Below are 15,111 nucleotides of genomic sequence, written 5' to 3' on the forward strand. Positions count from 1 at the left end.
GAGGCGCTTTGTGAATACGGGCCCAGTACTGGCAGTCTGTCAACTCCACTGCAGCATTACACATCTGGGAGTTTGTTTATTCATTTATTATTTCACAGTTGCCTGGCAACTGCACATGCCTTTTTCTCCTGTGAAAGAAGTCATTCGGAGACGACAGCAGCCTGTGTTCTGGACAGGAACACAAGAATAACGGTTGTTTGAGCTGTTGCCTTTCTAACAGCTGTTGCCTTTCTTACAAAGTGCATAAGTGATTACGAATTTAAGAGGTCCCACAAAAGCAGACGAAATAACAAATATGGAGGGCTTAAAAGAAATTGGCATGGCCATGGATGCAATGGTTATACTCTGAGTCTCTCCAACATTTGGCCAGCAGCAGTGACCGGAGGTTGTTGACAACTTGTCTGGCTGTAGCTACTACTTCCTGGGTCCTTCCGTCCTTACTGATTTAGATACGATTGTGTGGATAGTGCGGGAGTCGAGAGCTACTCAGGAACTGAAGTTTAGTGAATGGATGCTAACCTGTGTGATGGTTTGCCAGAGGACCACATAGAGGAAGACTCAATAGTGCTCTGTCRGTATCTGTTTTCTCAAGTGCTGCCAGCAACTTGTCTGTTGAAAGGTGATATACTGGATGGAAACATCGCAGCTTTCATCCTGCTCATTTAGACTTGATTTATTTAAACAGGCTTGTCAATGAAAAATAATGTTTTTGGCAGAAATCGTTAGTGTTAAACACATCCTTCTGTTTATCGTCTAAACATTACAGTGGTCCTTTCTTATAGAGCTAGATCAATCTTKAACCTTTTATGCCGCCCACTGTCGTACCATTTCTCAGAGAGATTGATGGGGATGGCAAGATTCAAGAGGCGTAGTATTGCGTGCAGCACAGTTCTAAATGGTGAATGATTTCACCAAACTTGTCTTAAGCAATAACTCAAGTGGTGCGTGCGCGGTTTGGGCATGCACGCAGATGGTGTGTGTGTTTTTTAAAGACTCCCCCGGGTGCACTGTCATTTCCATGTTGAATCAGCTGAGAGGTGCTGACGCTCATAGTGTTCTGCTTGAGAGCATCTGGTGGGTGGAGAAACATGGTAAGAACATCCTGCTCTCGCTATATTCCACTCCATTCTATCTGGGAGTGGTAGTAGTTCATTCAGACTTGTCCTAAGGGGCTATTTCACACAGCTGGTCTAAGGACTTAAAGCCAGCTAACTTTCACAAGTACATGCAAGAGAGTTTGGACAGACATTTTGGAAACCTGAAATTTGGACAGCGGTTCAAAACAAAAACAATTTGGCTACAGCCTTAGGCAGTTCCACCTCGGTTTTTATATGCTGACAGTGATTTCCTTGTCTCTGTGATATATTGTCTGTTGGTAATTTAACCACCATAAGCATTTATCTTGTATTAATTTACAACGGTCCTTCTCTTTTCTCGTTTTAAACCAGTGATTACTGGTTACCGTTTTAAACCAGTGATTACTGGTCAGAGTATATTTTCCTGTTTGTGTCAGAGCAAAGATAGTTTTATGTGTTTTGCTTTAGTTCTAATGTCCATAAACATACTGTGAGTACCAAAGCTTTGCTCTAGAGTCTACTCCCCAATGTCTTAAGTCACTCTGTTACTGCTGTCCCACCAGGATTTGTCTCGCCAGGCATTGAGATTTAGATGGTGCCTTTGGGTTTTCCTCACTTTTCATGCTCCAAAAAACTCCAACCATCATCTAAATCCTTTGATTTTMTTGTTGTTGTACAGAATAAGGTTCTAGACATCAGAAGAGCGATTACTCYCCTCTAACTGGACAAGGATATTTTTTTCTTTAATGAGTCGTACGTGAAGGATATACTACTCATCCCGGACCAGGCCAAAAATCTTGGTCATTCGCATGCAGAGGAGAAGCCGTTGCAGAAGTCGTAGAGCCAGATGCCTGGCAAGACTGTCACTGAGTGGATAATTGGCCTTTACCCTCCATTCTGCAGTGCGATCTCTAATATTAAGGAAGTCTTGAGGTTTTGCCCGCCTGAGTTAGTGTGGTCTACAACTTATGATGAAGTATTCTATCTACCGAGAGAGTTTTCATCTATATTCTTCGTTGCTGTCTATCACAGGAAGTACCAGTGACGCGCTCTACGGAAGTGGTCCGATGAAGCGGATGCTAAGCTATAGAACTTTTTCGCTAGCACAGACTGGAATATGTTCCGGGATTCATCCAATGGCATTGAGGAGTATACCACATTGGCTTCATTAATAAGTGCATCGATGACGTCATACCCACAGTGACTGTACGTACAGTACATATRCCAACKACTAGCCATGGATTACAGACAACATCCGCGATGAGCTAAAGGCTAAAGCTTCCGCTTTCAAGGAGCAGGACACTAATCCGGACGCTTATAAGAAATCCCACTACACCCTCGGACAAACCATTTAAACAGGCAAAGCATCAATACAGGACTAAGATTGAATCCTACTKCACTGGCTCTGACTCTCATCCGTATTGGCAGGGCTTGCAAACTATCACTGATTACAAAGGGAAACCAAGCCGTGAGCTGCCCAGTGACGCAAGCCTACCAGACAAGCGAAATGCCTTCTATGCTCACTTCGAGACAAGCAACACTGAACTATGCATGAGAGAACCAGCATTTCTGGACGACTGTGTGATAACTCTCTCCATAGCCGATATGAGTAAGACCTTTAAAGAAGTTAACATTCACAAGGCCGCAGGGCCAAACGGATTACCAGGACAGGTACTCCTAGCATGCTCTAACCAGCTGGCAAGTGACTTCACTGACATTTTCAACCTCTCCCTGACCCAGTCTGCAATACCTACATGTTTCAATCAGACCACCATAGTCCCTGTGCCCAAGAATGCCAAGGTAACCTGCCTAAATAACTACTGCCCCGTAGCACTCACATCTGTAGCCATGAAATGCTTGGAAAGGCTGGTCATGGCTCACATCAACCCAGAAAACCTGGACCCATTCCAATTCGCATACCGCCCCAACAGATCTACAGATGACATCTCTATTGCAGTCCACACTGCCTTTTCCCACCTGGACAAAAGGAGCACCTATGTGAGAATGCTGTTCATTGACTACAGCTCAACGTTCAACACCATAGCTTAGTGATGAGCTTGGAGGGCACTAAGGACCCTGGGACTGAACACCTCCCTCTGCAACCGGATCCTGGACTTCCTGACGGGCCGCCCCCAGGTGGTGAGGGTAGGCAACATCACATCCACCACGCTGACCCTCAACAGGAGCGCCCCTCTGGGTTGCGTGCTCAGTCCCCTCCTGCACTCCCTGTTCACCCACTACTGCGTGGCCACGCACGACTCCAACACCATCATTAAGTTTGCAGAGAACATGACTGTGGTAGGCCTGATCGATGACGATGAGACAGCCTACAGGGAGGAGGTCAGAGACCTGGCAGTGAGGTGCCAGGACATCAACCTCTCCCTCAATGTGAGCAAGACAAAGGAGCTGATCGTGGACTATAGGAAAAGGAGGGCCAAACTGGCCTCCATTAACATTGATGTGGCTGAAGTGGAGCGGGTTGAGAGTTTCAAGGTCCTTGGTGTCCACATCACCAACGAACTATCATGGTCCAAACATACCAAGACAGTTGTGAAGAGGGCACAACAGCACCTTTTCCCCCTCAGGAGACTGAAAAGATTTGGCAAGGGTCCCCAGATCCTCAAAATTCTACAGCTGCACCATTAAGAGGATCCTGTTTGGTTACATCACCGCCTGGTATGGCAACTGCTCGGCATCTGACCGTATGGCGCTACAGAGGATAATTTGATTAGATTTTTGATTTCATCGTATGTCGAATGAGGCCATAATTCTACAGCTCCAACACTATTTACATTCCTCTTACCCTCCAAAACAAGTAAGCATCTCTCGCTCTGTACACATAATCAAATAKAATTTTATTGATCACTTACACATGGTTAGCAGATGTTATTGCGAGTGTAGCGAAATGCTTATGCTTCTAGATCCGACAYTGAAGCACTATCTAACAGGTATAGAATAGATAGTGTAGTATACAGTATATACAAATGAGATAAGTAATGCGAGATATGAAAACATTCTTAAAGTGGCATTATTAAAGTGACTGGTGTTCCATTTATTGAAGTGGCCAATGATATCAAGTCTGTAGGTCGGCAGCCGCCTCTCTGTGCCAGTGATGGCTGTTTAACAATCTGATGGCCTTGAGATAGAAGCTGTTTTTCAATCTCTCTGTCCCAGCTTTGATGCACCTGTACTGACCTCGCCTTCTGGATGGAAGTGGGGTGAACAGGCAGGGGCTCGGGTGGTTGTTGTCCTTGATCTTTTTTGCCTTCCTGTGACATCGGGTGTTGTAGGTGTCCTGGAGGGCAGATAGTTTGCCCCTGGTGATGCCTTGTGTAGACCACCCTCTGGAGAGCCCTGCAGTTGTGGGCAGTGCAGTTGCCGTACCAGGCGGTGATACAGCCAACAGGATGCTCTCGATTCTGCACCTGTAAAAGTTAGTGAGGGTTTTCGGTGACAAGCCACATTTTTGCAGCCTRCTGAGGTTGAAGAGGCGCAGTTGCACCTTCTTCACCACACTGTCCGTGTGCGTGGACCATTTCAGTTTGTCTGTGATAGGTACACCGAGGGACTTAACACTTTCAATCTTCTCCACTGCTGTCCCGTCGATGTGGATAGGGGGGTGCTCCCTTTGCTGTTTCCTGAAGTCCACAATCATCTCTTTTGTTTTGCTGACATTGAGTGAGAGGGTATTTTCCTGACACCACACTCCGAGGGCCCTCACCTCCTCCCTGTAGAGTGTCTCATCGTTGTTGGTAATCAAGCCTACCATAGTTGCGTTGTCTGCAAACTTGATGATTGAGTTCGAGGCGTGCATGGCCACGCAGTCGTGGGTGAACAGGGAGTACAGGAGAGGGTTGAGAACGCACCCTTGTGGGGACCCAGTGTTGAGGATCAGCGGAGTGGAGATGTTGTTTCCTACCGTCACCTCCTGGGGGTGGCCCGTCCGGAAGACCAGGGCCCAGTTGCACAGAGCGGGGTCAAGACCCAGGGACTCAAGCTTAATGATGAGTTTGGAGGGTACTATGGTGTTGAATGCTAAGCTATAGTCAATGAACAGCATTCTTACATAGGTATTCCTCTTGTCCAGATGGGATAGGGTAGTGTGATGGCGATTGCGTCGTCTGTGGACCTATTGGGGCGGTAAGCGAATTGAAGTCGGTCTAGGGTGACAGGTAGGGTGGAGGTGATATGATCCTTGACTAGTCTCTCAAAGCACTTCATGATGACGGAAGTGAGTGCTACGGGGCGATAGTCATTTAGTTCAGTTACCTTAGTTTTCTTGGGAACAGGAACAATGGTGGCCATCTTGAAGCACGTGGGGACAGCAGACTGGGATAGGGATTGATTGAATATGTCCGTAATACACCAGCCAGCTGGTCTGCGCATGTTCTGAGGATGTGGCTAGGGATGCCATCTGGGCCGGCAGCCTTGCGAGGGTTAACACGTTTAAATATTTTACTCACTTCGGCCACGGAGAAGGAGAGCCCACAGTCTTTGGTAGCGGGCCGTGTCGGTGGCACTGTATTGTCCTCAAAGCGCGCAAAGAAGTTGTTTAGTTTGTCTGGAAGCAAAATGTTGATGTCTGCGACGGGGCTGGTTTTCTTTTTATAATCCGTGATTGTCTGTAGACCCTGTCGCATACTGTACGTCTTGTTTGAGCTGTTGAATTGCGACTCGACTTTGTCTCTATATTGATACTTTGCTTGTTTGATTGCCGTACGCAGGGAATAACTATACTGTTTGTATTCTTGCCTTGCCATGATTAAATGTGGTGGTACGTGATTTGATGCCATCGCGTATGCTGCCCTCAATCCACGGTTTCTGGTCAGGGAAGGTTTTAATAGTCAGTGGGTACAACATCTCTTATACACTTCTTTATAAACTCGCTCACCGAGTCAGCGTATAKGTCAATGTTGTTCTCTGAGGCTACCCGGAACATATCCCAGTCCACGTGATCGAAGTAATCTTGAAGCATGGAATCCGATTGGTCAGACCRGTGTTGGATAGACCTAAGCACTGGTMCTTCCTGTTTTAGTTTCTGCCTATAGGAGGGGAGCAACAAGATGGAGCCATGGTCAGATTTGCCAAAAGGAGGGTGGGGGAGGTCCTTGTATGCATCGCGGAAGTTAGAGTAGCAATGGTTGAGCTTGTTACTCGCTCGTGTACTGCAATCAATATGCTGATAGAATTTAGGTAGCCTTGTTTTTAAATTAGCTTTGTTAAAATCCCCAGCTACAATAAATGTAGCCTCAGGATATATGGTTTCCAGTTTGCATGAAGTCCAGTAAAGTTCCTTGATGGCCGTCTTGGTATCCACTTGCGGGGTAGGATATACTGTGACAATAACCGAGGAGAGTTCTCTTGGGAGATAATACGGTCGGCATTTGATTGTGGGGAATTCTAYGTCAGGTGAACAAAAGAACTTGAGTTCCTGTATGTTGTTACATTTACACCATGAGTCGTTAATCATGAAACATACACCCCCGCCCTTCTTCTTACCGGAGAGATGTTTATTCCTATCGGCGCGATGCACTAAAAATCCAATTGGCTGTACTGACTCCCGACAGCATGTCCCAAGCTAGCCATGTTTCCGTGAAACGGAGTATGTTATAATCCCAGATATCTCTTTGGAAAGCAACCCTTGCCCTGATTTCGTCGACTTTGTTAACTAGGGACTGGACATTAGCGAGTAATATACTTGGAAGCGATGGGTGGTGTGCGCGCATCCGAAGCTTCACTAGAAGACCGCTCCGGCATCCTCTCCTCCGGCAGTTTGTTTTGGGTCAGCTTCTGGAAWCAGTTCAAATTCCCTGGGAGGTGCAGACAAAGGATCCGCTTTGGGAAAGTATTCCTGGTCGTAGTGCTGGTTGTGCTGTTAAGTTGACGTCTCTGATATCCGATAGTTCTTCCCGGCTGTATGTAATAACACTTAAGGTTTTCTGGGCTAACAATGTAAGAAATAATACATCAAAAAACTAAATACTGCACAGTTTCCTAAGGACTAGAAGTGAAGCTTCCATCTCTATCGGCGCCATCTTGTCTCGTACCAGGCTAAATGCATCTGTCCAGGCTGCATCCTCCATACTGCTTCCAGGAGCTGTTTTATAGTGACAGGATGGATGCCTTTGTTAAGATTAGGTGAAGTGTATATAGTATCTAAGTTTTGAACTAATAGGTGTAGGGGTTTGATTCATTAGATCCTATTTGATGGTTTTTGGGAAATGGCAACATAGATTACTACTCATAAATTGACTTCATATTTTGTTCCATATTTCACAAACACCCCAGACATATTGGTTGCAACATCCCGTTTGTACTCCGAGGTCTCAATGTTGAAACCCATAGATTCCTCCTCCTTTCTTGCCTGCTGCAGTACATAGTGGTGCCAATGTCAATATGAAACTCATGAGATGTTCTGTTATTGTGTAACACGCTGGCATATAATGATAACATATTACTTTATGCTGTCACAAGTATGCCATAACAGATCAGCATATCCAGGGTCGTCAAGACGGCTAACGCCAATCTAAAGCAACTGATTTATGCAACTGTGACATGTTGTAAGACTCAGCTGAAGTACTGATATTCTCCACCCCCATAACAAACCCCAGAGGTTCGTGGGGCGCCCACCCGTTCCTCCCCTGGTTCTCCCACGGCCCGTCTTCATGCCATGCATCTGCTGACAGGATGTTTTTCACTCCTTGCATTGCCCTCATGTCCTCTTCTACAGATGTTTGTAAAAGCAGAAGGAAATGTGGATTATAATTAATGAACATTTTTGTTGGGGGAAATCAGGTCTGAAATTTTAAAGTGGAAATTATAAACTTCAGAAGCCTTTTTAAACTGCAAATATACTACATGTTTTACATTTCCTGCATTGCAGAAAAGTTATTCTGCGACAGGGTGGTCAAATTAAGATTAAGATCCTACATCTGTACACCACTGTCTCCACTCATACTGGGGCGGCAGGTAGCCTAGTGGTTAGAGTGTTGGGCCAGTAACCGAAAGGTTGCTATATCGAAACCCAAACTGAGAAGGTAAGAATCTGTCGTTCTGCCCCTGAACAAGGCAGTTAACCCACTGTTCCTAGGCCGTCATTGTAAATAAGAATTTGTTCTTAACTGACTTGCCTAGTTAAATAAAAAAWWAAAAAATACTCCACCAAGAGAGGTTCATTTCAGTTCCTCTAGCTGGAAATGCTGTTTTGCGTTCCATATACAGTACATGTGTTAATGTTATTATTAGGAAATAAGGAATGTTAGAAAACACTTTGGTTTGTATTCATCCACTGAGAATGAGTTGATGAAGTGTAACACATACCCACTTGTATGATTGGTAGGCTTTTTATGTCAAAGCATCTTCATCTGTTCATCTTTGTCTGCCAGCATCTTCAGAAAACAGTGTTGCTGCAGACTGTTTAGCAGTTTTGCATCGTTTCAAATCAAATGTTATTGGTCACATGCAGATGTTATTGTGGGTGTAGCGAAATGCTTGTGTTCATAGCTCCAACAGTGCAGTAGTATCTAACAATTCACAACAATACACACAAAACTAAAAGTAAAACAATGGAATTAAGAAATATATAAATATTAGGATGAGCAATGTCAGAGTGGCATTGACTAAAATACAGTAGAATAGAATAGTGTATACATATGAGATGAGTAAAGCAGTATGTAAACATTATTAGGGACTAGTGTTCCATTATTAAAGTGGCCAATGATTCCATGTCTATGTATATAGGGCAGCAGCCTCTAAGGTACAGGGTTGAGTAACAGGGTGGTGATGGCTATTTAACAGTCTAATGGCCTTGAGATTGAAGCTATTTTTCAGTCTCTCGGTCCCAGCTTTGATGCATGCACCTGTACTGACCTCGCCTTTTGGATGATAGTGGGGTAAACAGTCCATGGCTCGGGTGGTTGATAATCTTTTTTGGCCTTCCTGTGACATCGGGTGCTGTAGGTGTCCTGGAGGGCAGGCAGTATACCCCCGGTGATGCGTTGGGCAGACCACACCACCCTCTGGAGAGCCCTGTGGTTGCGGGCGGGGCAGTTGCCGTACCAGGCAGTGATACTCAATTGTGTGCATCAATTGTGCATCTGTAAAAGTTTGTGAGGGTCTCAGGGGCCAAGCCAAATTTCTTCAGACTCCTGAGGTTGAAGAGGCGTGGACCATTTCAGATTGTCAGTGATGTGTACACCAAGGAACCTCTACCTTCTCCACTGTGGTCCTGTTGATGTGGATAGGGGCGTGCTCCCTCTGCTGTTTCCTGAAGTCCACAATCAGCTCCTTCGTTTTGTTGATGTTGAGGGACACGTTAGATTCCTGGCACCACTCCGCCAGGGCCCTCACCTCCTCCCTGTAGACTGTCTTGTCATTGTTGGTAATCAGGCCTACTACTGTTGTGTCGTCTGCAAACTTGATGATAATATAGTTACTGTCACTGAGATAGTGGCTTTCCTTCTACCAGGGCCTGGGTTTTGACCCCTGTTGTAAATTCTGATTGTACCACTTGAATAAACTCAAATGTTATGGACATTGAGATTTGATTAACAAATTGTCTCATTGAGAACATGACAGAACATTGTGCTTTATTTCTTTCTTGTTTCTGTATGTCATGAAGAGCTGTAGGCTAAATCTCAAAGTGCTAGGCTAAAGTACACCTGCTGCTGTGCATGTCTCCATTGTTCCATAACAACCTACAGAGCTAAGGCAATGTTAGTATTTTGGTGAAGCAGAGTGTATATTGTTTTGACAGTATAGAATTAAACCAACTGAAAGCTATCATTCGGGACTGTATGTTACCCACCCACTACCAGAGGCTTAATCTTTCCCAAAGTCACACATGCTAGCCCAGTATCATCCAATCTCCTAGTGTGGCCCAAATAGGTTGTTTCATCCACCTCATCCCTTGGGCTTCCAATAGAAATACTCCCGCCTCTCAACGGTGTGATTCACCACATTCCTCATCCACAATGACCTGTAACTCCCACAGGACGTCCTGACCCCTGGCCCCAACCTGCTCCTACTTCTGTGAAAACATCAAACATCATTAACCTTTGGTATTCTGTTTTTAAATTATGTTCCCTGTAATCTAATTTGTTTTCCAATTTCAGACTAGTCGGGGACTGTGAGTGTAGAAATAGTATTTCATGTGAAATTTATGGGCCACATTCTTCTGAGTGAAGCAGGCTCTCTTGTGAAACATTTACAGACGTGTTTGTGGGGGAGTAAGTACAAGGATGTGTGAAACTTACTTTCTGTAGGCATTACTCCATTGCCAAGGGCCAGTTTGTCTGGACATTAACACCACCAGTTGGGGTCATTTGTTCGCTTATCTAATGCTTACATTTGTGCTTACCCAGGACATGTTATGTTGAGAAAGGAAAGCAAAATCKATTTTTCCCTTCAAATCATGTCAAGACACTAGTATTGCATTTTACCACACATTATGCAACTCATGGTGATCCTGACTGGAGAATGAAGGAGGTACCTTTGCACATGTTTGCATATTAAGGTTTACGTCTAATGAAACTGTGATCCAGGTTGGTTCCCTACAACCTAGCCAATCTCAGGATCATTATATATTGATATTCTGTCATGTTGTCAACCCCTCCACAACATTAACTGCATTTGTGTTGATATCAAGAAAGCAAAAGTACTTTCATTTCAATAGCAAATCATGGTGACATACTATGACATTGTCCTGCAGTCTTTTTCCAAAGAACACATACTGCGTGTTTCCATGGACCAATTCTAGKCAGTTAATCATTCTGAGTGTTGACCTTTTCAGTAATTTTTCTATAGAAAATGCATTGCTCTCCAGAGGTAATACTAAACAGAACATTGGGTTAGGTTAAGGGCAATTCCATGGTAACAGAGTGACACTGAGACTCAGATTTTTCACTTCAAAATGTATGTCAAACAAAAACCAATGATTGCAAAGTTAAACAAACCATACAACTCTATGCGCAAATGACAGTTTCCACTGAAATGTTACAAAAACACATGGCAACAGAATGATGGTTTGTGCTGATTGTTCCTTTATTCTCTTACCAAACTTTGTTTGGTAAGAAACTACTGTACTGAACCTTACTGTACTCTACTGTGATGTATTTTGATGTCAACTTGTGAAACATGGACGTAGACTATGATTGGTTCAGATTTGGTCGGGACTAACCAAATTTGGTCTTGTTTAGTGGTGGAACTCATTAAAATAATAGCCAGTGTGTATAATAATACCCAAATATGAAAAGGAGAATATTACATATTTCTACCTTTGTGTACCTATTCAGGATACATCACCATGATGGATATGAATATCCATAATTATGCATTTCTGTGTAGTACAGATCAGGGACCCATGAATTCCGTTACTGCAATTCTGTTACCGGGTGTAAATCCACTTCACCTACTGTAGTTCAATAACCAAAATCGATTTTTGACATGACACCTTAGTTGAGTTCCCATTCTTTCTGCAGACATATTTGAATCTTAATTTGGAGCAGATATACTATACAACAGTATGTGGACACTTCTTCAAATTACTGGATTCGGCTATTTCAGCCACACCCGTTGCTGACAGGTGTATAAAATCGAGCACACAGCCATGCAATCTCCATAGGAAACATTGGCAGTAGAATGGCCTTACTAAAGAGCTCAGTGACTTTCAACGTGGCACCATCATAGGATGCCACCTTTCCAACAAGTCAGTTCGTCAAATTTCTGCCCTGCTAGAGCTGCCCCGGTCAACTGTAAGTGCTGTTATTGTGAAGTGAACGTCGGGGAGCAACAACGGCTCAGCCGCAAAGTGGAAGGCCACACAAGCTCACAGAATGGGACCACCGAGGGCTGAAGCGCGTAGCGCGTAAAAACGTCTGTTCTCGTTTGCAACACTCACTACCAAGTTCCAACCTGCCTCTGGAAGCAACGTCAGCACAAAAYCTTTTTCAGGAGCTTCATGAAATGGGTTTCCATAGCCGAGCAGCAGTGGTGGAAAAATGACCCAATTGTCACGCTTGAGTGAAAGTAAAGATACCTAGAAAATGACTCAAGTGAAAGTCACCCAGTAAAATACTTCTTGAGTAAAAGTATTTGGTTTGAAATGTATTTGCTAAAATATACTTAAGTATCAATAAAAAAATATTCCTTATATTAAGCAAACCAGACCACACCATTTTCTTGTTTCGTTTTTTGCGGATAGCCAGGGGAACACTGCAACATTCAGGCAACATAATTTACCAACAAAGCATGTGTGTTTAGTGAGTCCACCAGATCAGAGGCAGTAGGGATGACCAGGGATGTTCTCTTGAAGTGTGTGAATTGTCCAATTTTCTTGTCTTACTAAGCATTCAAAATGTAACAAGTACATTTTGGGTGTCCGGGAAAATGTATGGAGTAAAAAGTAAATAATTTGTAAAATATAAATAGTGTGGCCTCCCGAGTGGCTCAGGGGTCTAAGGCATTACGTCAGTGTTGAGGCGTCACTACAGACTAGGGTTTGATCCCAGGCTGTGTCACGGCCGGCTGTTACCGGGAGTCCCATAGGGCAGCGCACAATTGGCTTAGCGTCGTCTGGGTTAGAGGAGGGTGTGGCCGGGGGGGCTTTACTTGGCTCATCACACTCTAGCGACTCCTTGTGGCAGGCCGGGTGCCTGCAAGCTGACCACAGTCGTCAGTTGAACGGTGTTTCCTCCGACACATTGGTATATATATATATATATATATAAAACCTACAGTTGAAGTTGGAAGTTTACATGCACCCGGCCCTGCACCTGGCCCCTTCCAGTGAAGGGAAACCTTCAGCATACAATGACATTCTAGAAAGTTCTGTGCTTCCAACTTTGTGGCAACAGTTTGAGGAAGGCCCTTTCCTGTTTCAGCATGACCCCATGCACAAAGCGAGGTCCATACAGAAATGGTTTTTCGAGATCGGTGTGGAAGAACTTGACTGACCTGCACACAGCCCTGACATCAACCCCATTAAACACCTTTGTGATGAATTGGAACGCCGACTGCAYGCCAGGKCTAATCGCCCAACATCAGTGCCTGACCTCAATAATGCTCTTGTGGCTGAATGGAAGCAAGTCCCTGCAGCAATGTTCCAACATCTAGTGGAAAGCGTTCCCAGAATAGTGGAGGCTGTTATAGCAGAAAAGAAGGGAACAACTCCATATTAATGCCCATGATTTTGGAATGAGATGTTCAACGAGCAGGTGTCCACATACCTTTGGTCGTGTAGTGTATTWTTTWTTTTTTTGGTCACATAAAAAATAGGGAGATTTTACCAAAGTTCTGTTACCAGATTTTGCATATACACTGTTCTTCCAGTAAATGTGTTTTGTAAAATGTTCAGTGGAAATTGTTAAAGTAGTTCTTGTGCATAGAATTGTATGGTTTGTTTAACTTTACAATCATTGGTTTGCTTGACCAAGATTTTGAAGTGAAAAATCAGTCTTCGTGTCACTCTTTTACTGTGGAATTGGCCTTAACCATAACATCATTCTTGTTATTACACCAAGGCCAATACGTATCACTGTACACCAGTGCTGTGGTGCTCCTGACCCAGTTTCTCTGAAAATGTGGTAAATCTATCAAGAAAATAGAGAAACGCATCATTAGCAGCTTTGCATCAACTGCCTTAAATGACAGATGAACATGTGAATGCACTGCGGAGAACAACTATGTATTTTACATCAACAGAAAAGCCACAGGCCAGACAAATGGATGTGCAGATGTATCTGTATCATAAACAAAGTATTGTTTTCACTGTGGTTAGGAAACTGTTCCGTGACATATTTTACAGAGGTCTTGAGTATTTTTTTTCATTGCAAGTCTTTAAAATAATATTTGTTATACTCAGGGATATCCCTACAAAAGCTTGTGKTCTGCCAGATATGTCAGTAATTTCTCTTGTAGCTAACATTTCTAATGCCAGCCTTATGATACCATATTAATGCAGGAGGAGACATTGTCTGTCAAAAGTGTGAATATTCCAAAAAGATGGATCTCCCATGGTAGTATAGCACTGAGATCTTTTATACAAAGATCAGCAATTTGTTAGAAGGAAGCCCTATCTAATTATAAGGTTTATCAAGAATGAGTTTGACTTCTTTCTAAATCCAAAAATGAGATACGTTTGGGGATTTAGTCCTGTTATCCACACATTCCCAGGACATTAGTTAACCCGAGCGTGATTTGGCTCTGTGAATGTTATACAGTACTGTATATTTAACAGTTGGTGGTTTCATGAATTGTTCCTTTTTCCTCTCCTACAGCGGCAACTGAGGGAAGAGTCAATGGTGGCGAGGACTTCTTTCAGAAGGTAAGTCTCGAGTCTGTATTATTGGATTGTGTTTGGATGTCCAGAGGAGAACACTCAGGTGATGAAATTAGAGAAAGTGTCAGGTGTTCCCCTAATAGGGTCCTGATAACAGAACGAAGACTTTCAAATAAGTTAGTATTACTTTTTGTTGAAACTATTGTACCTGATATTATTGTGGACCTTGTACTAGTCAGGCATGTGCTTGACAGGCTGAGGCTGCACATTCGATACACCAAAGATGGACCACTCTCCACAATTAGGGCATGTACAGACAGAGACGGATGCAATACGCATTCATACARTATACACATTCATCTGTTTTGTTGTCATACTTTGTTAGCATTAAATATTTTTCTAAGACTCAGTTTAGTTTGTACTAGTCTACTCTATGCTATTMCATAGGAACCTAAGTAATTGCCTGAAAGAAAATGGAAAAGTGTTTGAATGCACTGCTCCTGTCTAAAGTGCTGTTTCCTGAAGTGTTTCAACTTCCTCCACATAGTATGTTAATGGCCTTTAATTAACTAAGTGACGGACATTAGTTTATTTTAGCATTCTTTGTCTGGTTTTGAGGCAAGTTTATTTAAATGTAAAAGCAGGAGGCAATTTAACTGTCCCTACAGCCATTTCAAAACCAAGAATGCAAACCATGCGTCATCCRATAATTATTTTTTACCATAAATTCTAGACATGTTTTGTCTCTGTAAATATGAA

At 43.5% G+C, this 15,111-nt stretch overlaps 1 protein-coding gene across 6 annotated transcripts in view; it reads left to right on the plus strand.

The window, feature by feature from the left end:
* LOC111951804 (protein bicaudal C homolog 1) overlaps window positions 1-15,111 on the plus strand; it is a 66,361-nt gene that overhangs the window by 8,932 nt on the left and 42,318 nt on the right. For all 6 annotated transcript variants that reach the window (XM_023970032.1, XM_023970034.1, XM_023970036.1 and 3 more), the window contains exon 2: window positions 14,351-14,397. In XM_023970032.1, the coding sequence (XP_023825800.1) occupies window positions 14,351-14,397 (47 nt within the window). The remainder of the gene's footprint in view (window positions 1-14,350; window positions 14,398-15,111) is intronic.

The sequence above is a fragment of the Salvelinus sp. IW2-2015 genome, linkage group LG25 (genome assembly GCF_002910315.2).
Source record: "Salvelinus sp. IW2-2015 linkage group LG25, ASM291031v2, whole genome shotgun sequence".
Lineage (NCBI taxonomy): Eukaryota > Metazoa > Chordata > Actinopteri > Salmoniformes > Salmonidae > Salvelinus > Salvelinus sp. IW2-2015.